Genomic DNA, 23,400 nt, shown 5'->3' on the forward strand with positions numbered 1-23,400 from the left:
GGGGAGATCTGCTCCCTGACAGCTGATAAAATTAATCTTGAACTTGCTGGGCTTCGTTGGTGCTTTATTACGAGTATCTAGGTTGTCGAGCCGCGCCGGGAGGTGGCGGTGTGGTCACGCGCACCGGTCTGGTTGCGTCCAAGTTCAAGCTCTGGGTGGGGAGCTAGCTTCCCGTCGCCGTTTCGTTAATAACTTAAAGAGCCAGACCGAGGTGCAGGGGCGGGTGTGCGGCGGGACGCGGCCGGGGCTCTGCCACTCGGCGCGGGAGGACTCCGACTCTGGTCGCAGTGCTGGGCTGGCCGCGCCCGGAAGGCAGACGTCGCTTCGCTCGGTCGCAGGGAAGGTCTCGGCTCGCGTGCCCCGGGTCGCTTCTGGGGTCCCTCATTCAGGACAACCACACGGGGGGCCACACCGCGATCCCCCCCCCCCCATCCCGCCGGCTCGCGCCCCCTTCAGCCTCCTCCCCTGCCCCCTTCTCTCCCTGCCACCTTCCCTCCTCCCCGCCCCCTCTCTCTCCCTCCCCGCCGTCCCCTCCTTCCCTCCCTCCCCGCCGTTCCCTCCCTCGTCGTCCCTCTCGCCCCTCCTCCTCCCCTCCCTCCTCCCGCTCCCCTCCCCCTCCACTCCCGCCGCCTCCGCCCGCCGCCCCGGCCGCGTCGGGTAAACCTGTTCTGCGAGGCAGCCGCGCCGGGGCGGATCGAGCGGCCGGCGGGTCCTCGCGGCTCGCGGCGTCGGGGCCCGTGGAGCGCGCGGCCGGCCCTCGGCCGCGGCCCTCGGCAGCGCCACCATGTACTCGGGAGCCGGCCCCGGTGAGTCCGCGCGTCGCCCGGCACTCGTGCCGCGGCGGTTGGCGGTTGGCGGGCGGGGCAGGCGAGGGCGGCGGGGCCTGTGGGGCCGCGGCGTAGCCTCGGGGCGGCCGGGCAGGGCCTCGGGGCGGGGAGGCCCAGTGCAGCGGAGCAGCACCGCCGGGACCGGGGGAGGGGGGAGCCAGGCCCGGCCTGCAACGGGTCTCCGTCCTCCCGCAGCGCTCCTCCCGCCGCATAGCTGTGGGGCCCAGCACGCCGGGCCTGGGGCGGGGAGTTGGACGGGTCGGGAACCGAACCCCGGGGCCCCGGGACCGCGATCGGCCGCCGGGACGCCGTTCCACGCCGGGCAGCCGCCCTCCCCATTCAAGTGCTAATCGCCCTGCGATTTCCTAGCGGAGCGGGTGGCCGCCGTGGCACCCCTTCCCACCAGCGTGCCCGTTTCTCTGGAAAAGTTCCAGAAAACTTAAAAACACGAACGCATTTTCCCACCCCGCTTCTCGAGCTGAGCGGAGGGCGGTTTACTCGTGGGCTTGAGAAAACAAGTGTTGGGAGGCTTTTTCGCCTTCTCCCGCCAGGCACGTGGCTCCATTTCCCGGCTGCCCCGCCGCTTGCTCGGGCTCAGCCTGCCCCCCTTTGTCCGCCAGGCTGTACTTGGCGCCCGCGGGGCCTCCCCGCTGCCCACCTGACCTAGTGGTTCGGCCCTGGGGCCTCCCCAGACTTCTTCACTGTGGGGTCTGGAAGCCTCCCAGATCCTCCCGGATTCCCTATGGTGCTTGCTCCGGAGCCTAGTGCGCCTCCTCCCCTGATGTCATAGGGCTCCTCGGATACCCATTGACCAACTTCTAAATGCGTTAAAAGGCTTCCCAGCAATTTGAAGACCCTTTTAACCTTGCGCTTGGGAGGTGCCCGGGTCCTAGGGACAGATGTTGGGGTCTGGAGGTCCCCTGCGAAATGGCGAGGGCAGCCTCCTGCCAGATTGGGAATCTTCCCCCCCCACCCCCCCAAGCTCAGCGCTGTGGAGGAACCTAGCAAAGCTTAGCTCGGAATCTGTACGTTTTTTCCAGAGTGTCAGTTTCTAGTGACTTCCTTGGGGACGAGGCCAGACTTTCGTCTATTTTGCGTGTTGATCCTTTCAGCTTGCCACAGTGGCTCTTTCTGAAGACAGGCTGTGGAGGCTCCGAGAGATTTAAGAGCCCTTTAACATCTGGGAGCCAGCAAGCATTAGGGCAACCTGTTTGAGCACTCCCATAAGAAGTGGTTTCCAGTCCCTTTTGACCTTGACCCACTGTTGGAAGTACTTGTTTGGTGTGGATTAGACCAGTGAGTTCCTAGGTAGGGTGAAATTAAGAGCCTACTGTGTGTTCTGCAAGGGGATCTTTGTTGCCTTTAGAATGCGGTAGCCTTCTGGATCAACCGGTTCCTTTTGGTCAGTGGCAGCTTTGAAGATGGCTGCTGCGTGGGCCTCTGCATTGTGGCCTAAGGGAAAGACAGTCCCCTCATAACCAAAAAGCCTTGGGTGAGAAAAGAGATGCCTCTAGGGTAATTCTTGGCTAATGGCAGGCTGGGAAGGAACCCAAGTTTCAGGTGGGCTAGTGTCTGTAATTGCAAGGCTGGAGTGCAGCTCCATTTTATTGTACATACCAAGGCTTTTAATTCTGTTTACAAGGAATCGCCCCCTCCCCCCCATTTTCTCTTCAAAGAGACTCCATCATATTTGCAAGTTTAGGAGCATGGAAGGCCATTGGATCTGAATGATAGAAAAGTTACATCGTTTTGCTGTTTCTGAGCTTGATAGAAAGCAAATACTTAGTGAATTAACTTTAAAAATAGAATTCACAGTGGGTTCTTATTGTGTCTGTTGCAAATACTGTTATGTGTGTGAGGTTAGTAGCATCGGGGGCCAAGGTTCAGAACTTCACAGGGTTTTTCTTTTCCTTCCTGTGCTATTGGGAATGGTTAGTGATTTAGGGAAGGTAAATTCTCTACCCACCCTGAACCTTCCTAGATAGGTTCTAGGTGGGGTTTCCCCACCCAAGGATCTTAAACTGTTTGGGAGGAGCTTTGCCTCCTGCATTATAGCCCAGGAGTATTCGCTACAAAATAACCTTTGTGACAGTGGAAACTGGATTGAGAGTTGCCAATCAGGACTGGGTCTTTGATCATCGCAGTGGTCTTTAATGGCAGCAGTTAGCCCTGCTCACCCCCACCCGCCCCGCCCTGCCCCCATTCTCCTCAATTCACAGTTTTGTCACTGCAGCCTGGCGGCCTGTATGCCGCAGGGATAGCTCTGCCAACAGCTGGAACGCACAGCCCAGTGGCTGAGCACTTGTGGGAAAACTCCCCCCCTCCCACCCCCCCCCCAAATTTCCCCCCCTCTCCAGTAGCTTGTGGAGGAATTTAAAGAGTGTTCAGGAGAAAAGATGTAAAAGCTTTGATTTACACATTCTTAAGAAGCAACATTTTGTAACTTTTGAGTTTCTCTGTCAACACCATTGGGGTTATTCTTTACAGTGAAAGAGGCTGGGGCTGCCAACATGATAAAAATGTTTCTCTTTTTTTCCTTCTTTTCATTTTATGAATTGTTATTGTGGGAAATGTATCACACGGTTTTTTTTTTTTAAAGTTTATATTGTGAAGTAATTTTACAAACAGGAAAGCAAGGTGTTAAAGGATTTTGTTTCTCCTGCAGTTGTCAGTGTTCCCACCTTGTCTTGTCAGCTGCCCCCCCTTTACATCCTAAAACATTTCAGACCTGTCATTTCACCGACATGTTTGTGTGCACAAAATACAGGGAATCTCCTCCCCATCCATCCATTTTTTTTTCTTCCTGAGACAAAAGGGCTGTATAGCCCAGGCTGGTCTCAAACCCATCTTCCTGTCTCTGCTTCCTGAGTCTTGGGATTACAGATTACTGCGATGGGCTGGCAAACGTATATAATGAGCACCGCCCACCACCACTGCCGTTGGTATACCAGGAGGTTGTTAGTTCTTGACTTCAGAAGCATGATTGCAATTGGCTTGTATTTTAGATTTCTTTGTATTTATGTGTGTTAGTGTTTGCTTGTATGTATGTATGTATGTATGTATGTACGTATGTATATATGTATGTATATGTACCACATGTGTACATTGCCCCAAAGGCCAGAAGAGGGCATCAGGTATTATGGAAACTGAGCCACAGACAGGTGTGAGTTTCCATGTGGGTGCTGGGAATTGAACCTAGGTCCTCCCTGTAAGAGCAGCAAGCGCTCTTAACTGCTGATCCATCTGTCCAGCCACTAAAATTGATGTTAGAATTTGAAGTTAGCAGAACGTGTACATTTGTTTCCCTGTCTTCTAAACCTTTCTTGGTTTTTTTTTTTTTTTGGAAACAGCATCTTATTATATAGGTTGAGCTGGCTTTCACTTTCTTATGTTCCCTTATGGGAGATCTGAATGTATGCCATCATACTGGCTTTACCTATCTGCCTGGCTCTCAGAGTCCTCCTGCCTGCTGTCCTGTCCTGTCCTGTCCTGTGAGGGGCTGATGGAGACCACCTGATCATATGCATTCTGACTTCCTCATCCTGAGGGTTTTTTGTTTTGTTTTTGTTTTGTGCACAAGTCACTTTGAATGTAAAATTCATAGTTGGAGCAGGAGCCTATTTCTTTTTTCTTTTTCTTTTTTATGTATGTGAGTACACTGTCCCTGTCTTCAGACACACCAGAAGAGGGCATGGGATCCCATTACAGATGGTTGTGAGCCACCACCATGTGGTTGCTGGGAATTGAACTCAGGACCTCTGGAAGAGCAGTCAGTGCTCTTAGCCACTGAGCCAGCTCTCCAGCCCAGGAGCCTATTTCTACATGGCCTGTTTCTATACTTTCAGCACATGCCATTCAACACATAGAAAGTCAAAGCCAGGATGACGCTGTTGCCCAAGGTGGATTGTTTCTTCCCCAGTCGTGGGCTCAGGTGTAAGGCGAGGAGGAGCCATGCTCTGTCTTTTGTGCTCTCTCCCTTTATGTACCCTGACTGTGTGCACCCTGCAGCTTTACCCCGACACACTATCAGTAGGGCAGTGAGGCTAGGCTGGCCCAGACCCAGCCTGCTGCCTTGTACCATCCTTTCACTTGGGATGGTTAAAATGAAGTTCTTGTTCTGGAGCCATAGTCTCAAGCTACAACCAATTTCCCTTTTCACTTCTAAGGCTGAACCCTGGTCCCCTTGCTCTTTGAGACCAAACACTGGGCTCTTCTATCTGTTTCTCAGTAGAGCCATGCAGGCTTCTCCATCTAAACTGGGAGCTTTCTGCAGTCAAGTGAGGTGCCAGGACTGCAAGCAGACCCGGAGGGCCATCCTCAAGTCAGACTTGGGGGCTCAGGAGCAAAAGGCCCGATTGCATCCACTTGCTTCACACCCGGTGCATCTGGAGTCCTTCTGATGCCAGAAGGTGCACATGTGTTGTCCCTGAGATGCTGTACCAAAATGTGCTGCTGCTGCAGCCCCAAGCAGGGGACCTACCCCATGTGGGAGATGCAACCAGGCACTCTGCTGTCTGCCAGGAACAAGGTACCTCTGACTCTTCGGCACTGGACCAGCATTGGGGAACTCCATTCTTGGTCTTCCCATAGTTTCATCAGGACCAGAGGACAGGTGAACATGGTCACCTACTTCAGTTCTGTCCTGTTAGGCATGTGTGGTGAGTTGGTCTTCTGTATGGGTCTCAGTTCCATGTGTGGAGCCCCTGTGAGATATTGCCCAGCTTGCTCATGCCCTCTGGACTTTGTGACCTGGATTCTTTCCCTTCCCCCATGGTGCAGGCTGAAGGGAAGTCATATGTATGTGTCCCCAGTCATCCTGAGAGCATTCTGTCAGGATTGGTGTTTACCCAAGGTAGCCAGCCAGGGTTGAAGCCTAGCCTGCAGAACAAGGACTACACTGCTGCCTGCAAGTATTGGTCTTTGTTGTTCTGGTGTGCCAATGCAGATATGAGTTCCAGTCAGGCAGTTCTTAGACATGTTTAAGACCGGACAGAATCTTAAGGCAATGCAAAGAGCATTAAAAAGAATCTGCCTCCCCATGTTTCCATGTGTGTCTGCACAGGTGTTGTTGGTTCTTTGTCTCTGCTGGTCCTGACTCTCAGGGAGCTCACTTGAAGCCGAGTCCTAGGAAGCATTTTTTATTTATTTATTTATTTATTTATTTATTTATTTATTTATTTTAGAGAGAGAGAGATTTATTTATTTTATGTATATGAGTACACTGTGGCTGTCTTCAGACACTCCAGAAGAAGGCATTGGATCCCATTACAGATGGTTGTGAGTCACCATGTTGTTGCTGAGAATTGAACTCAGGACCTCTGGAGGAGAAACTGGTGTTCTTAACTGCTGAGCCATCTCTCCAGCCCAGGGAGCGTCTTGAACGGGTCACTGGAGAGCAAGTGGCCAGGACATCTTGAATTGTCTTGCACAGCGAGGGAGTGAGGCATTGACTTGGGGATTAGGCAGCTGGAGGTGCCAATGGTTTAAAGAACGAGAGGAATCGGGCCTAGGACATAAAACTATGAGACCATGGAAGGCCAGGCTAGCATCTGTGAGAGTCAGATTGTTGGGGTGGAGGAGGCCCGGGCAGAAACTGCTACCTAAGAGCTGAGGCACTGGGTGGTCAGGCTCTTGGACAAATCCTCCAACAGTTCTTATTCATTTGTGTGTTTGGGCAGGAGCTGGCAGCCATACTGGGATGGGAGTGAAAAGAAAAATTGTAGGTGGTTGGTTGCTTGGGATCCGCTTTCTGTGGAGTGACCCATGGACATCTCCTTTTTAATTTAAATTTTATTGCTTATCCTTTTTTTCTCTTAATTTCATGTGCATGGTGTTTTGCCTGCATGTATATCTGTGTGAGGTTATCAGGTAGAGTTGCTGACAGCTGTGATCAGCCGTGTGGGTGCTGGGAATTGAACCATGGTCCTCTAGAAGAGCATCCAGTGCTCTTAACTGCCGACTCATCTCTCTAGGCCTGCATGAACTTTTTTTTATGGTTGCGAGTGGACTGATAAAACTTGGAGCTATGTGGGGGAGATGACAGGCTCCCCGGGCTAGTCATGGGGACCGCTCTGTCAGCTCTCCCAGCCTTCACATGGGGGGAAGGAGGTGGTGATGGGTTGTGAGCTGTATTAGTTACTTCTCTTTTACTGTGATGAAGGACCATGACCAAGGCAACTTAAATTTGGGGCTGATGGTTCCAGGGGGTCAGAGTCCATAATGGTGAGGAGGTGTGGCACCAGGAACAGGAAACTGAGAGCTTGAATTTTCAAACATCTACAAGGATGAAGCAGAGCAGGATGGAAATGGCAGCCTTTTAACCTCTTAAAACCCACTTCTAGTGCTAGACTTCCTCTAACAAGGCCACGACTGGGGACAGTCCTCATTCAGTCCGCTACAGGGGTGAAAGGAGTGGAGCCAGTGCCGCATCGTCCTAGTGCACTTCATGAAGTTTGAGTGTGAACCCAACACACGGTCCAGCTAGACAGGCATTAGTGTGGCTGTTCCTTCATCATGACAACTGTCAGGAAACAGTAATTTCATGGCTATGGCAGGAAGAGTGGCCAGGTTTCATGGTGTCTTAACTTGTATTGCTGCCAGTAGTGAAATAAGGTGTAATGGTCGGCAGGCTTTGGGGTGAGGGTTGAGTTATTAGGTTTGGGGTGCTGAAGAGGGTATTCTCAAGTTGGGGTGAGTGCTGGATATGAGATTGGAAAAGCCAGATGACATGGTGAAGCTTTGGGCCCCCACAGCTGGCACTTAGTCAACCTTCTCCACCTGCACCCTGAAGACCCAAGACATGCCCAGGTGGTTTCTGTTGCAAGGGGCATGGGACTCCCAGGTTGTTGTGAGTAGAGGCTCTGAGAAGGTAGAAAAGAGCCCGGAGCATTCCCAAGACCGCTGCTGGCCGCAGTGGGGCTGAACCAGCATCCTGGATTGGGTGGGCCTAAGAGAATCGTCCCTGCCTTCCACACAGTCTGGAGGATGGACGGTAAACGGAGTCTCCCAAACAGCTAAGTTTATCTGCTTGTCTGTCTGCTTACCTGCCCCTCTTTTCTGAAAAACCTTAAAGGTATAATCTAGGACCTTTGTTCTATCTCTAACCGCAGCTTGTCTGCTCCATCCGTGAGCATTAGGGTTAAGATACCGTTAAGGAGTTCCAGGAATGCCATGGCAACTGTGCTGTCCCTTTTTAAGCACCTGAAGCCATAAGGCTTGGGAACAGCTAGACAAGGGGCTCCTTTTGTGAAGACCAGGACAGTAATACGTGTCCTTGCTGGGTATGTGATCTGGGGAATGAGCCACAGGCTCTGGGAGTCCTGGCTGGGGAGCCTGGTTTCCCTGGATGGCGACGTGGGGGGAGGGGTTGAAAAAAGAGCACTGTGAAATAAGTGGAAGAGGCGCTGAGGAGCGCGTGGTGGTGCAGTGCATATGTGTTCGTGGCGTCAAGCAAATGGAGAACTAGATTGGCCTCTGGAGGGAGTTGAATTTCATTCTGTTGGGTCACCCCCTCCCTAGAGGATCCTAGTTGCCTGCGGTGGCAAGGAGTTGCCTCAGTGTTCATAGGAGACTGAGCCCTGGGCCTCACTTCTCAAGAGAGGGCAGGACACTTATCATCTGCCACAGGCAGGGTGGAGAGATGGTGCCCGCCCCAGGGTGTACAAGACCAGCCTCACAAGCTCACTGCGGGCACCAAGTGTTACTCCAAAGAACATTTGTTTTTTCTGAAATGTGGTTTTTGTTTAATTTTTGCACAATTTATTGAATGAGGTGTTTTTAAGTTCATGTTGCAGAATGACACGTGTTAAGAATCTTGCCAAGTCATCCATCCTGTGCACAAACCTCAGACCCTGGGCAGGTGGCTGCCATCACTTCCTAGTACTCCAGCCCTGGCCTCTGGGATGGCGCCTGGAGCTCCCACTGGCCCTGTGGCGAGTCCTTCCTGGCCCTCATCCTAGTCTGACCCCGCAGGACTCAGTGCAGTGTGCTTTATTGCTCTCGTCTGGTTCAAGTGGGTCTGCATTGTCAACAGAGAGAAGAAAAAGGATTGACACTTCAGAGCAGGGAACTACTTTCAAAATGACAGCCTTTCAAAAAACAGCGAAGAAGTTTACGTAACACACATTTAACCATTTAAGGGGCTGGGGAGATGGCTCAGTGGTTAAGAACACTTAAAACTGCTCCGGTAGAGAACCTGAGCTCCAGCCTCAGCGCCCACAATGGAAGGATCACAACTGCCTGTATCCAGCTCCTGGGAGATCCGGTTGTCTGCATCCATAGGCACCTGCACTCAAATAACACACATGTAGTTTGGGTTTCTTTTAAAAACATAGACATATGGGGATTTGTTTTGGTTTTAATCTCAGGTGTGGGGTATGGGGCTGCTTCAGAGTGTCCACAGCTGGTGACTATGATTTGCCTCATGTTCTTGCAGGAACAAGGTTTTGCCAACTGCAGATAGTTTCTGCATGTGTGTAACATTTGGAATTCTGAGGCCTTTTCAGAGGACATCATAAATACTAGAGCCCCCATACATAGAAAGGGGGTGGTTGGATGATGTTGGTTGAAGTTTGTTGCCATTTGTCAAGTAGTTGTAAGCAAAGAGAAGAAATTAGATATCCTAATTTCTTAGACAAAGATCAGACTTGCCCCAAGGAAGCAGGAAGTAGTCCAACAATGATTAATGTTGCCCCTTCTCCTACCCCTGACTTTATTCGAGAATTTCTTTCTCTCTTTTCCCTCTATCCTTCTTTCTCTCCTACCTAATGTTAGGGGGTCAAAAGGGAAGAAGAAAGGAAGAAAGAAGAACCAACAGAGTAGCCAGAAGTCGGGCCACACGCACAGGTAACAAACACCTCCAGTCTTTACGCACATAAAAAAATAATAAAAATCTTTTTGAACAGTTACAAATGAACAGTTGAGGAGCTTGCGGGGTTACTTGGTGGCTAAGAGTACTTGCTATGCAGGCATGGATCCTTGTATGGAGGAACGAAGGCAGGAGGATGGAGGGAACTTACCTTGATGGCTTCCAACCTAGATGGAAAAAAAAAAAAAAACGAAAACGAAAAACCAGGAGTTCCAGGTTCAGGGAAAGGGAGAGAGGCCCTTCCTCAGCGGAGCAAGGTGACAGGACACGTGACAACCCTCCTCTAGTCCTTTGTGTATCTTTACACCTTCACCCACAGGTAACACCTCCAGTCTTTAGTGGTGTACAGACTCCAATGAATGCTGACTCCTAACCACACCCTCTCCTGCCAGACTGGAAGCCAAGACCGATTGGATACTGAATTGCCTTACAAGACCTTCCTTATGAATGGTCATTAATACATGGTGTTTTGTGTCTGGGTGCTTTGTTTAGCAGACTGTCCTCAAGATTCTTGTTTTGACATGTACCAGGACTTTGCTTCTCTTTCTCCCCATCCCCAATCTCCTTTCTCAGCTGGTTCTCACTAGTACCCAGGCTGGTCTTGAACCTTTAGCTCGAAGGATTCTGCAATAACTGTTGAGTTCTGAACTTCCTTTTCTGTTAGCATGTAATACTCTATGGTATGGATTCTCCTCCACTCACCCAGTGTCTTTGGGATCCTTCTTTCCAGCTCTGTTTAGGTTTCTGTGGCTCCTTGTATTTTCACGGTTACTATGTATGGGAGGTGATTTACTGGAGAACTTTCTACACTTCCTCTACCTGCTATCACTATGCAGAAGTGCCACTGTGCCTTGCCTGGCTTCACTGGCATTTGAGAGTTTTAGAAAGTGAAGTGTGGTGTTGTTGTAAGTGGGAAGGGAAGTTGAGACAGAATCTTGTCTGAAGACGGCCTTGAACTGAATATGTAGTCAAGGCAGACTGAACTGATGCTCCTGTCTCTTTCTTGTCTTTTGAGTTGTGGGATTGTACAACCCACAGGACCACCAGGCCCAGTTTAGGAAGTGATGTTCTTTGGTAAGACTTTATTAGCCATCAAAACTGATGGGAAATGTGAAGTCTACATACTTTTCAAAGATGCACCAAAGAGAGATAAAGTGTACTTATCTCATTAGAACATATTGTAGAATTTGTAGCCTAGACACTAGATGAGTGATTGGCAGGACCCCAAGAGTCCAGAATCCTGATCTGGGTCCTAGGGTCTCAGTATTTGCTGCTAGCCCCTAGACTTTCTGCCTGAGGGGACTGAGAGACAGAGGGAGGCAGGATAGAAGAGAAAGGTGGCTTTAGACCTGATCCGCTCCTTCTGGAAGGATGAAGGATGGGGAGCCAGGTTTGGAGAGACCCGTGGGTGTGGTTGCAGCAGGGCTCGGGAGGCTGCTGTGTGTCAAGAGACTGGCGCTGTTGTTTATAAACTTGGGAGAAAAAATGGTAAGGGGCTTTTAGTTGTGAAAAAATTCAAATGTTTAGAAAAATTGAGGAAAACCTCTCAAGCCTGATGCCCTGATCAGGGCTGGAGCAGCTCCACCCATCCCCACCTGCTGGGTTCTGCATCCCTTTCCCTCCTGCTGGGGAAACCAGGCCGTGAGCACCAAGTATAAGTTCCTTAATCTTTGAAATGACTGCCGCATTCAAGAAGAGTGTAGCTGGGACTCACCTGGGACTCACCTGTGCTGTACTCCCTGTCTAACATAGACATCAGGAAGCTCATGGACGAGTGGTCTTTTGACTTCTGCCGAAGGTGGACACAGCTAAGCGACCTCACTTGGCACAGGCTGATCTCTGTGCCTTTAGCTCTCTGTACTCTCAGTGTCTGTGTCCTTAGCCCTTTCCAGAATGATTCCTGGGTTGCGTTGTGGGGCTGTGGTGGTTTTAGTCTCCTCGTGACCCTGCCTGTCACATTTAGAGGTGACACATGGTCCTAGATGTGCTCATGGCTTGTCACCTGCACCATCCTTGGTGCTTCTTCTGGTCTCCCTGGCTGCCATCTGACCTGTGTTTTCTACACGGCTGTAGGCCACCATTGTCTCGCGTGTCTCCAGTTGTGCATCCAGCTCTCCGTGGAGTGTGCGAGGGCCTCAGCCCCGGGCTGGCAGGTGACTAGTCTGTAGTTGAGAGCAACATGGCCACTGTGTTGTGGTTGAAATCTGAGGTGTGAGGAGGCTGAAAGCTCACCTGGGCAGTCAGTCCACAGTGGTGTTGTCCTAGGAGCACGAATTGCCACCAAGTGTGTGCCCTGGCTGTGGTTGACAACTTGGCAACAGTAGCTGTGGAGGCCAGGGATAGCCACCTGTCACATGTCATTCTGTAGCTTGGCATGTGCTCCTCTGCTCTCCGTGGGGCACCGATGAAGTTAGCAGCGTTTTCTTAGGAGATGGCACTTTGGTCCCATGGCCTCTTTGTTGAACATGTCACAGTCTCCTGAGCGTGCACAGTTCCCACAGCCAGGTTGCCTTCAATATGGTGTCTTTCTGGTCTTCATGATCAAGAGGTACATACGTGTGCTCATTTCAGAGAACTCGAGAGATAAAGTAAGCTGGTGTCAGCTGAGCTCAGTCAGATGGGAGCATGTCACGCATGTCACAGGGGCGGGGCAGCTCTGTGAAGCCTCCTTTCCTGAGAGCCGAAGAGTCATGGTCCTAACATCCATCATGGCGGTTCTGCTCTGTCCCTGTCAGTCTTTGGGGATCTCTTCTTTGCAGTCTGTCATGTATTGAGGAGGATGCTTCAGTGACCCGTCTGAAGGGTCTCACTGGTGCCTGCCTGGCATCTGGCATAGTTACTACTGAGAGAAAAGTATCAGTGATTTGGGAGGTCTATAGACACAGAGGACAAGCTGATTACTCCTAAAAACACAGGGCACAGAGACTCCTTTCTGGGTGTGAACTGCATCCAAAGTGAAGTAGGGAAGATACTGTCCCAGATGTGGAATGACCCTGGGAAAATGGTTAGTTTCCGAGGTTTATGTCCTGCTTTGCTCAGTACTCAGGTCCCTGGGTTTCTTTCCTAGTCTGTGAAATGGGAGTAGTAATAGCTGTCCTTACTGTTACTATACGGAATTGCTGTGCATTCATATGAAATTACCTCCAGCCTCAGAATAATTAGCACCATGCATTGTACTTTGTCTGTGGCCGTTAGTAATATGTAGTTGTCATATCAAGTCACGGACTGGTTGTTCTTCTATTGAGTTGATCACGGGCCACTGGTCTACTGTTACATAGAGCAGAGTCCTGGGTGGAGGTGTGCTGTGCGGCACATGTTCTTAATTGTGACTGTAAGTTTAGAGTGGGAAGGAGTGTCATGGCGGCCCTGAGGAATGCCATTGTGGTCCGGGTGCTGGTGAGGTGGTGGCTGACTTGGGCTGTGGGGCACAGGACCTGAAGATGACGCCTGTGAATCCTGCCAAAAGATGAACTCCTGAGCTCCTGTGTAGCGGAGGCCCCCATCAACCCCCAGCACTTCCCTTCCTGTCCTAGAAAAGGCCCGAAGTTGCAGACGGGGGAGTTTTTAGTTGGAAGGACGTGACAAAGCCTTCCTCCTCTAACCTCCCTTTTGTTTTTGCACATGAGTTTATAGACATTTAGTCAGACGTCAAAAGTTGTTTTCTAAACAAAGCCATGGAAAAGACAGTAGACAAGTGACTGTGTAACCCAGTAGTGAGTTCTAACTCAATCCAGGTCTAAGACGGGGACCGTGCACCTAGGAGCATACATGGTTTCTCTTAGCAGTGTGGAGAGCATTCACCTCAAGACATATAAGAGGGGGAAGGAGGTGCCGTGCAGGAAGGATGTGGAGGAGTGGAGGGATGCCAGGCCTGAGAGTACAGGATGGAAAGGAATGCTACCATGTGAAGGACCCAGGAGAGTGGGGCCCAGAGTACAGCCTAGTTGGGCAGCCAACTGGGTTCAGGGCAGCCAGCTGGAACATAGAATTAGTAAGTAATAACTGGAGATTATCAGTGGGAGATAGTGGAGGTTAGACAATGGCCCAGCTATTGTGTTGTTTGAGCCATATCAAAATAGAAGGCTAAATGTGTGTCTTTCATTTGGGAATGTAAACCTGAGGTGGGTATGAACCCACTGCCAAAAATGTATTAATATGTATTTCAACAGGTCAGCCTGGCCTATAAACCAAGGCCTCCTAAAGGGGAGAATGTCACTGGACCTTCCTATTTGACTTATGTCAGGCCCACAGCACAGGATCCATATTAGGAACTATTTTTAGGGCCTCCGAGGTCTTTATTAAACAGCAAACAAATTTTGTTTTTTTCTAGAACAGTCTTACTATGTAGTTCTGGCTGACCTGAAACTCACTATGTAGACCAGGCTGGCCTGGAACTCGTAATAGAGATCTGCCTGCCTCTGCTTCTCAGATGCTGAGAATAAAGGCCTGTACCACCACCACACTCTTGAATTTTTTTTTTTTTTTTAAGGTTGCTCCTTTGAATTCTAAGTGCTGGTTTGGTCTGGTTGTGACGGTGGCCTCATGAGTGCAGTGGGAGTGTTTCCTTGGCCTGTATTCCCACAGACCTTTGCTGTCTCTGCCAAGCTCGCTGTCACTTTGTGGAGGTTACAGCATCCGATGATGCCCAGCCGTTTCTTGCCTTTCTGTGAGAGTAGGATTGGACTGGGAGCCTGCTTCTGTAGGTTGCTTTGGAATGTTCCCTGGCTTGTGCCCTTTAGGAGGTAGGATGGTGGCCCACTGGGGCCATTTGCATCTAGTCCAGTTTGTTCCTGGCCTTGCAGCTCCACAGACTAGAGCAGGAGGGTGCCAGTGTTGTCTCCCAGGGGCTTTATGGTTCTGTGTTGGGATCCAGGCCTAGTCTCACAAAAAGCAGGACAAGTGCTCTACTAACTGAGCCACACACCCACCTAGCCTATTTTCTTTCTTTCTCTCTCTTTTAAACACAATTAAACTAAAAACACCCAAAACCAAAAACAAGGAAGACAGTCGGTGACCTTGCTGAGATGTGGGCTATAGCCCTCGGTTTCCCTGGCCCATCCTGCAGGTCCTGAGGCCTGGTGAGGTACGTGATGGACCTGCCCTTTAACCCTGGAGCCTGGCTGCCAGGTGGGGAGTGTTTTGTCTGCCTGTTCTGAGGGCAGAGGCACCCCTGTTTGTTCAGTGACTTTTCCCTGGTGCGATTTTATGTATTTTGAAGTGAACAATGTTTACTGTCTCTTGAGCTAAGCACTCAATAAATAGCTGTTTAAACTGTAATAACCAGATAACCGTGGCGGACACAGTGATTTGCCAAACTCCAAAACCCAAGGGCAGGATACATGTCTAGCCCCTAGCTTTAGGGTTCTGAAAATCCGGAGCTGGCACAGATGCCATGAGCACCCTAGCCCCTCCCCCTATCATGTGTTGGCTTCAGCAGATGACGACTGACTGGCTCTGTCTGAGGACGGTTCCAATGGCTCAAAAGCCCCTGGGCTGTGGTAATTGCCCGTGGCTAACAAGGTGGCCCTTCATGACCTTTGGTGTCAGGTGGTGGCTTCTTCCCAGGAGCTCTGGTACAGTGTGCCAAACTCTCACTTCCTGAGACCCAGCCCAGCACCTTACACTGAGTAAGTAATAGGGTCAGTTCAGTCATCAGGTTTCCGTGGGTGGACCCCAGGTATCGGAAGACAACAGAAGACAAGCTGGTCCCCACCGACTGGGCCTTGGCTCCGTGGGCTGGGCGGGATGTGGGATGGGTGGTCCCCACCGACTGGGCCTTGGCTCCGTGGGCTGGGCGGGATGTGGGATGTCTCCAGGACTCTTCCAGCCTTCCTCAGACACCTCAGGTGATTCTTGTTGGTTGGTTTTTGAGATAGGGTCTCATTATATCTCTCTGGCTGGCCTCCAACTCTGTGCTTCTGACTCTCAGAAGATGTGTATCACTACCCAGACTGTGTCCTTGATGTTTTGAGAAAAAGTCTAGATGACAATTCATATTCACATGACAGAATCAGACCACGGCTCAAGTGGAACAGAGGCTCTGTCAATAAGGATTCCAAAGACTTTTTTTTTTTTTGGTTTTTCTAGACAGGGTTTCTCTGTGTAGCCCTGGCTGTCCTGGAACTCTGTAGACCAGGCTGGCCTCAAACTCAGAAATCCGCCTGCCTCTGCCTCCCAAGTGCTGGGATTAAAGGCATGCGCCACCACCGCCCGGCCAACCTTTTCTTCTTAAGGCCTTATAACATTCCGTGCTTGTGTTAGCACGAAACCTAGGGATTTAAATTGGTTGGGAAGGTAGCTCAGTTTATAGAGTGTCTGCCTAGCTTTAATCCCTAGCCCCTCCTATACTAGATGTAGAAGTATATGCCCATGACCCCAGGATTTGAGCGGCTGAGGCAGGAAAGCCTCAAAATTGAAGTCACAGTGAAACCCTGTCTCAAAACAAACGAACCAAACCAAACCAAAACTAGTGGAGTGTGGTGGTTCATGCATTTATTTCCAGCACTCGAGAGGCAGAGGCAGGTGGATCTCTGAGTTTGAAGCCATCTTGGTCTACAGACAGCCAGGGCTACACAGAGAAACCCTATCTAGAAAAATAAAACAAAAACCCAAACCATGCAAAAAGGATACATTTAAGAGGCAGCACGCCAAATATATATATATATTAATGTAAACATATGAAAGGCAGCTTTTTAAGGAAAACTGTAATGTGAGTTATTGTGTAGCGTGGTGTGTGTATTGTGTAGCGTGGTGTGTGTGTGTCGCCTTTCATACGATCTGGCCCTGGAAAGGGCTGTGGTTGGCATTCATTATGCAGGACACATAGAAGAAAGCAGCCTGCCTCATATAGACATATGGCCTTTGCCCAGACTGCTAGGGATGTGTTGCTAATGTGGAGACCAGAACCTGCAACTATCAACTCGGACCTCAGGTTCCAGTTCTACTGAGAGAATTGCACATGACCTTGTGACAGGGTCCAGGCAAAATTCTTCTGAGCAGAAGTATTAATACGAATGTTGCATTAAGACTCGGGTCCTATCCCCAAGATGGATTCTTACATAGCCACAGATGTTTGGAAATTGGAAATACTTCTCCCAAGCCAGTTAGTTAAGTGGGTAGTCAAGCTACAGTAATTTCCATCCTGCCGTGCCCCGCCTCCTCCCTTTCAAGGGGTGTGTTCCAAGTCAGTTGGATGGGGGCTTCTCAAGCTTTAGTAATTTCCATCTTGTGCTGTTCCGCCCAAAACCAGCCCTGTTCCACCTCTTCCCTCCTGAGGGGCTGCTGTGAGGTGGGGTGTGTGTGTGTGTGTGTGTGTGTGTGTGTGTGTGTGTGTGTGTATGTCCCCTCCTTTTTAAGACGGGATTAGATGCTGGTGCACTGCCCTGTACTGGAGTTGCAGACAATGCACACAATGTTTGTGTGTTTGAGACACTGTCTCATGCCCTAGAACTATTGATCCTCCTGCATCAGCGCCCCCTGTTATGAAGAGCCCTGCTTCCATATTAGTTTCTTTCTTTTTTAAAAGGACTTTATTGTCATTTCTGTGTATCTTTGAGTATGTACCATGTGTGTACGAAGGCCAGGAGAGGCTTTGAATCCCCTGAAGTTTGGGTTATGGTTGGAAAACAGTTGTAAGCCTTCACATGCTGGTATTGGGAACTGAACTCGGGTCCCTTGCCAGAGACACCAGCACTCTCCTGATAAGCCATCTTTGCAGCCCCATAATGGTTTCGTAAAAGTTGGCTGCACTGTGGATGGGAACGCACATACAGTTGGAGGTCTGCAGCTTTAAGGCTTTTTTTTTATCAGCCGTTCTGAACTCAGTTTGAGTTCCTGGACCTTCTGAACATTGACAAGTTTGATTCCATGAAATCTAAACATCCCATTCATGACTGTCACTGCTGTCCCCAGGAACTCATGGTGCGAATGGAAACTTCCTGATTCAAGTTTCTATTACAAGTTTTGTGTTAAAGCTGGAATTTCCTACTTGCCCTTTTCTCTAAAGTGGTCAGCCATTTTAAAGAAAATGTCTGGCTGACTCCTTAATCTCAGCCGTGAAACCTGCTGGCTACACTGACTGACCTAAAGCTCACTGGTGCCACAGTGGCACAGACGTTAGGGGAATTGCTTTCTGATCGGCTGGAACCTATACATGGCACTATGAGAGGGGCAGTTCTAGGGAATTGATAGCCGCTCTGGCCTGCCCACACACATGGTGCACACTCGCAAAGACAGATATACACATATGTCAGAATAAAAACAAATCTAAAAAAAAAGAAAAAAAAGAAAATCTGTGTTGGAATCAGGGCCTGTCAGAACTGAGAGACAGAAACATTACTAGTTCTTGGGCATAATGAGAAGCAGAAATCAGATGCCAGTAGGTCCTCAGCAAGGGTGGGACTTTGGCTCCTACAGAAAAGGTGGGTGATAGGCTCAGTGCTCAAGGCCTGAGCTGTCCTTGGATCAGTCACACTTGGGGGACCTGCAGATATTGTCCATCTAATCAATGGACGTAGACAGGCAAAAGAAAGCCTTTACTACTTGGTGTGGGACATTTTGACTTTTGCAATAGTTTTATTCTTTGAGAATTTTCTACAATGTATTTTGAGCATATTCCCCCTCCCTAGTTTCTCCCTTTACTATGTTTTCCATCGTCTATTTCTTCCCATCTAGCTTGAGACACCCCGCCCAGTTTGGGTTTGCTTCACTGCCATAGAATGCGTTCTCCCTATCGGGTCACACCACTAGAGAAACCTGCCATTCCGTCTCCCTCCAGCAATCAAGTGCAGGTAGCTCCCCACTTAGGGGTGCGGCTGGATTCCTACCTCCCACTTCTATGATGAGGTTTTGTTTGACTGGAGCTTGCGCAGGCCTCGCGCGGCTGTCATGATTGCTGTGAGTCATATGCACTTGCCCTGTTGTGGCTAAGGCTTCCTTGGTGTTGTAAACCACCTCTGGCTCTGAGCGATCGTTCCACCCCATCTGCCACAAAGATTCTTAAGCCTTGTGGGGAGGGGGTACGATACGAATGGCTGCTTTAGGACTGAGCACTCCAGTCTCTGAGTTTTAGCCAGTTGTGGGTCTCCGTGTAAATTGCCATCTACTGCAAGTACAGCTTCTCTGAGGAGGGCCTTTGACCTACCTCGCCAGGTTCTTGGCCACTCAAACAGTGCCATGTATATGTTCCATCTCGTGGAGTAGTTCTCCGATCTAGTTAGAAAATGGTTGGTAACTCCGTTAACGTTTGTGCCACGTTTGCACCAGTGGGTCTAGCTTGTCCCATCAGTCATCGTAACTTATGATAACTAATTCCTAGTTTGCAGCTAGGAGAGATGAAGGCTTTTTCCCTGACACCTTCTACCATCTTGAACACTAGCCAATAGGGGAAGAAGCTTCCAGGTGAGTAGCAGCGTGATGACTCCATGTTCTGTGCCTTGTGCATCTTCAGCCACAGGGTCTTATCAACATGTTCTGGGGGTAACCAAGAACAATGGTAATCAATAGCCTATAATGTTTAAGGAGAAGGGGGCGAGTGGGTTACAAATCTACATGACTCCATTGACAACAACTCAAAAAGAAGTAATCCACTCCCATTACTAGAGTGTTTATTTACTAACACGGGTGTTTCTGTGGGGCTCTGGACGTATTAAGGTGAGCTTGCTTTCTTCGTGGTGGCTGAGGGTTTAGGGTAGCTTTTCCATACCTGTATATCCATGACCCTGCAGCTTTACAGTCTCCATTACTGACAACAGCACGTGTTAAGAGCATCAGTATTTTACATCTTGGGGAACCCTTGGGGCTCCATGACCATGGAACTACTGAATTAGAAGCGCCTTAAGTTTGGGGATTTCCCTCTCCAGAATGGTGTGTGTGTGTGTGTGTGTGTGTGTGTGTGTGTGTGTGTGTATAGTCCAGAGTGTACTAGAACGGTGCTCTGCTCCTGTAGTCAAGCTGTTTTCCTGATTTGAAGTCTCACCTTAGTTGTGTAGAGTTGCTGATCAGGCTGTGAGTGTGGAAGGCCTGTAGGCCGTTGCTCTGTCCTCTGAAGGTTTCCCAGTCCCACAGTGCCTCCATGTGAGAGGAGATATGCCCCCCACACCCTTGGGATGCTTGTCTCTGTGACAGGGAGCGGGGTAGAAATGGAGAAGACACTCTGCTCTTGTCTTCTGACCTCCTGTGGAGCTCAGGCAGCTTGAGCCAGCTGTGGAGAAGCCGCTAAGCCGTGGCTCTGTGAAGAAAGCCTCTACCTTCACAGGTGGTACAGATGGCAGTCTCTCACAATTCATAGTCCTTCCGGTTGGGGTACCGACCGAGAGAGGTGGCTTTCCCTTGCTGGCAGTGCCCAGAGTGACTTAAAGTTTTTGTGGGGAATGAAAAAGTGTCCTGTGTATAGTTTTCTCCTCAATGTGATGAAATACCTAGATTTAAAAAAAAAAAAACAGCTTAGGGGAAGATGGCTTTATTTTGGCTCATGATTTGAGAGTATAGTCCTTCTGGGTAGGACGTGGTACCAGCTGCTCACATCCCAACTACAGTCAGGAAGTAGACAGACAAATGTTCACCGTCATCTCTTAGTCAGTCTGGGACCCTGGGCCAATGCGATGGTGTCACCCATGTTTGGCATGAGTGTCTTTCTTTCTTCCTCAGTAAATCTCTCTGCTTATCCTCAGATGGCATCCAGAGATTTGTCTCCCAAGTGACTCCGAATGTAGGCACAGTGACAGTGAAGACTAATCTTCACACTGCCCACTCTGACTGGTCTTCATCTCTCTCCCCTTGCTCTTCATGAAGCAGCCCAGAGGCCACTGGGACTGACAGTGAGGTGCAGGGATGAGCTGCTCCCCACTTCCACCTCTTACTTCAGTTTAGTTTAGTGTGCTTAGTTTGAGACAGGGTCTCACTCTGTATGTCTGGCTGGCCCCCGACTCCCAGAGACTGCTCTGCCCCCTGCATCCTGGGGTTAGGGGTGTGTATCACTGCTCTCAGCCAACTCGACCATTTTAGGACAGGTTATGAGCCTTGCTGGTGGGATTCTGACCTGCTCCAGCTTCAGATGAGTTGACCTGTAGCCCAGAACGGACACTGTCTCCTTGGTTTCTGTCCTGGCTTGGTTCCTGTTCTTATGATAAACACCATGACCAAAAGCAACTTGAGAGAAGAAAGGATTTATTTGATTTACAGATTATATATGGTTCATCTCCAAGAAAGCTAAGCCAGGAATTGAAGCAGAGACCACAAAGGACGATGCTTACTGCCTTTCCTAAACCTCTCTCGGGGCTTCCTGCCCAGGGGTGCCAAGGTCTGGAGTGGGCTGGGCCCTCCAACATCCATCAACAATTAAATGTCCCACAGACATGATGGAGGGAATTCCTTAATTGAGGTTCTCTCTTCCCAAGGGTGTAGTTGACAACCAAGAGTAGCCACAGCTGGGTCTGCAGCTGGCCTTTCTGTGTGTGCCACTGTTATGTGCTCATTTGAATGGTCTTCCAGGATCTAGGGACAAGGACAAAAACCTTGGTCACCTGTTGCCCATTGGTGCCCTTCCCACTTGGTCCACCTATTCCTGCCTGGTCGACTACCTGTTCAGGAGGCTGTGCGTGAGTGTGTGTATGAGTTAGTGTGTGCATGTGTGAGTGTTTGTTGAGCCTGTGGCACGTGGCTTCCTGTGACCCTTTTTGTTGCAAGGTCCTTGTGGCAACATGAACTAGTGTCTCCTGTGAGTATGCAGGTCTACAGAAGGGATACACACCTTGATTCCTTTCCATGTTTGTCAGGGGACATTTGGGTTGTTTCCATATACATATTTAAACAGTTTTGAAGTTAGTTGTTAGCCTTCGAGCCCTGCTGGAATTCCAAGTATGTAACTAACTTTATGGGGACCATGGGGCAGGCTGGCAGGTTTTCCATATTGAGTGGGAAGCAGAAGAAGTGTGTGTGTGTGTGTGTGTGTGTGTGTGTGTGTGTCGCAGTTGGTCCTTGTTTGTGCTCTTGGGGGATGGAATTGCACATCACCCGTGTAAGTCCATCTGCACTGCGCATTGTTACGGGTCATCAGAACCTGTCTGGTGTCTGAGGTGAGTCACAGTGTGTCCATGCTCTTCGAGGATTCAGGCTTGGATATTGTTTCTCTGTAGGTAAATATGCTGAGGACTGGTGGCCAGTGAGGTGCGGAGCCTGGCTGGCTTATGGTGGAGAGCATTCTCTGACCTGTGCCTAATTTTGCTTGTTTAGTGGATCTCCCTCCCTTCTTGCTGGCGTGGGAAGTCCAGCAGAGGTGAGCTGGCCCTGTACTGCATTTCACAGCCAAGACTGCTGTCCTGTCCTCAGGACCTCTCTCCCTCCAGCTCTTTCCTGCATAGGCCTGCTAGGTTTCCTGTTGTCTGTCTTCTCTAGGAGGTAGAAGCCTCTAGGCAGACTGGGCCTTTCTCCTCCTTGCTGAGTTTGCCATGGGCCCATTCCATGTTCTGGCTCATAGTCAAGGGAGCTGTGTTGGAGATTCGGTATCGCTTTGACCCAGCATCTGAGGACAGCAGCAGCTCCCTGAGGCTTCAAAGGGAGAGCCACATCCATAGTGGCATTGGTAGCACCAGTGACAGCTACAGACCTGCCCTGGAGAAAGCTGGGCCCATGAGATCTGTGCACCAGGCTGTGAGCATAGGAATCTGGTGAGCGTCCCCATGCTTTTCTGCAGGGAAGGTGGGCTGCAGCCTTCTGTTGGCCTCTCAACACACAGTCCTTTGAAGGAAGACAACAGTCTTTAATGGATCCTCCCCAGCCTCAGTTCTGTTGCCTGGGTAATCCCATTCTGTTCATCTGGGTTCCCTCATTTGCTGGCAAGTGTTTGTAAGTATTAAGAACTACTTACAGGTTGGCATGGTGGTTACAGTTATAGCCGTTAGTTACAGTGTGGGAGGCAGAAGCAGGTGGATTCCTGTGAGTTCCAGGCCAGTGTGGTTGCTCTACATAGCAAGTTCTAGGCCAGCCATGGCTACATAGTGAGACCCTGTCTCAAAACAAAACGAACAAAAACTGCTTACAGATGTAGCGTGGTGATGCATGGCTACTCAAAGCAATTCTGGAGACTGAGGCAGGAGAATGGCTATGAAGAGCAGCCTGAGCTGCATGGTAGATTCTGCCTGAAATAGCAACAGACAAAATCTTTCAAGCAACATGTATGTAGACATAAAGCCCCAAGAAGAAGGAAGTCTAGCCAGCTCGGGGGCAGGCAGCGTGTGGATCTCTCCTCCCCTATCTGCAGTGGTTGGGGTGGGTGGTTCCCACATCACATGGTTTATAAATGTCTATTTACATGTGAGTGCAAAGTGGCAGAATCTTAAAGTGGAACCATAGTACTGTGACCTACAGCAGGTCATCAGCTGCACACTGGGGACTCAGGTGTCCCATATCCTTGAAAGTGTCCTTTCACTTGGGTTTAAGTCAGTATTTGTACACACAATAAGCCTCTCAGGCCTCCAGCGTTGTTCCTAGGCACTGTGCCAATGTAATTTTAAGGGTTTTTTTTTTCTCTCTCCCTCTCTCTCCCTCTCTCTCCCTCTCTCCCCTTCTCTCCCCCTGTCTCCCTCTCCCCCTGTCTCCCTCTCCCCCTGTCCCCCTGTCCCCCCTCCCCCTCTCTTCATCCCCCTCTCTCCCTCTCTCCCTTTCTCCCTCTCTCCCTCTCCCCCTCTCCCCCTGTCCCCCTCTCTCCCT

At 50.0% G+C, this 23,400-nt stretch overlaps 1 protein-coding gene across 1 annotated transcript in view; it reads left to right on the forward strand.

Moving 5' to 3' along the window:
• Positions 1-758: 758 nt before the first annotated feature.
• The window catches only part of Ago2 (argonaute RISC catalytic component 2), a 79,403-nt gene continuing 56,761 nt past the window's right edge, over positions 759-23,400 (forward strand). Inside the window, exon 1 of the mRNA XM_028773228.1 lies at positions 759-806. Within this exon, the coding sequence (XP_028629061.1) occupies positions 785-806 (22 nt within the window). The 5' untranslated portion in view covers positions 759-784. The remainder of the gene's footprint in view (positions 807-23,400) is intronic.

The sequence above is a fragment of the Grammomys surdaster genome, unplaced genomic scaffold, assembly GCF_004785775.1.
Source record: "Grammomys surdaster isolate TR1022 unplaced genomic scaffold, NIH_TR_1.0 224, whole genome shotgun sequence".
Lineage (NCBI taxonomy): Eukaryota > Metazoa > Chordata > Mammalia > Rodentia > Muridae > Grammomys > Grammomys surdaster.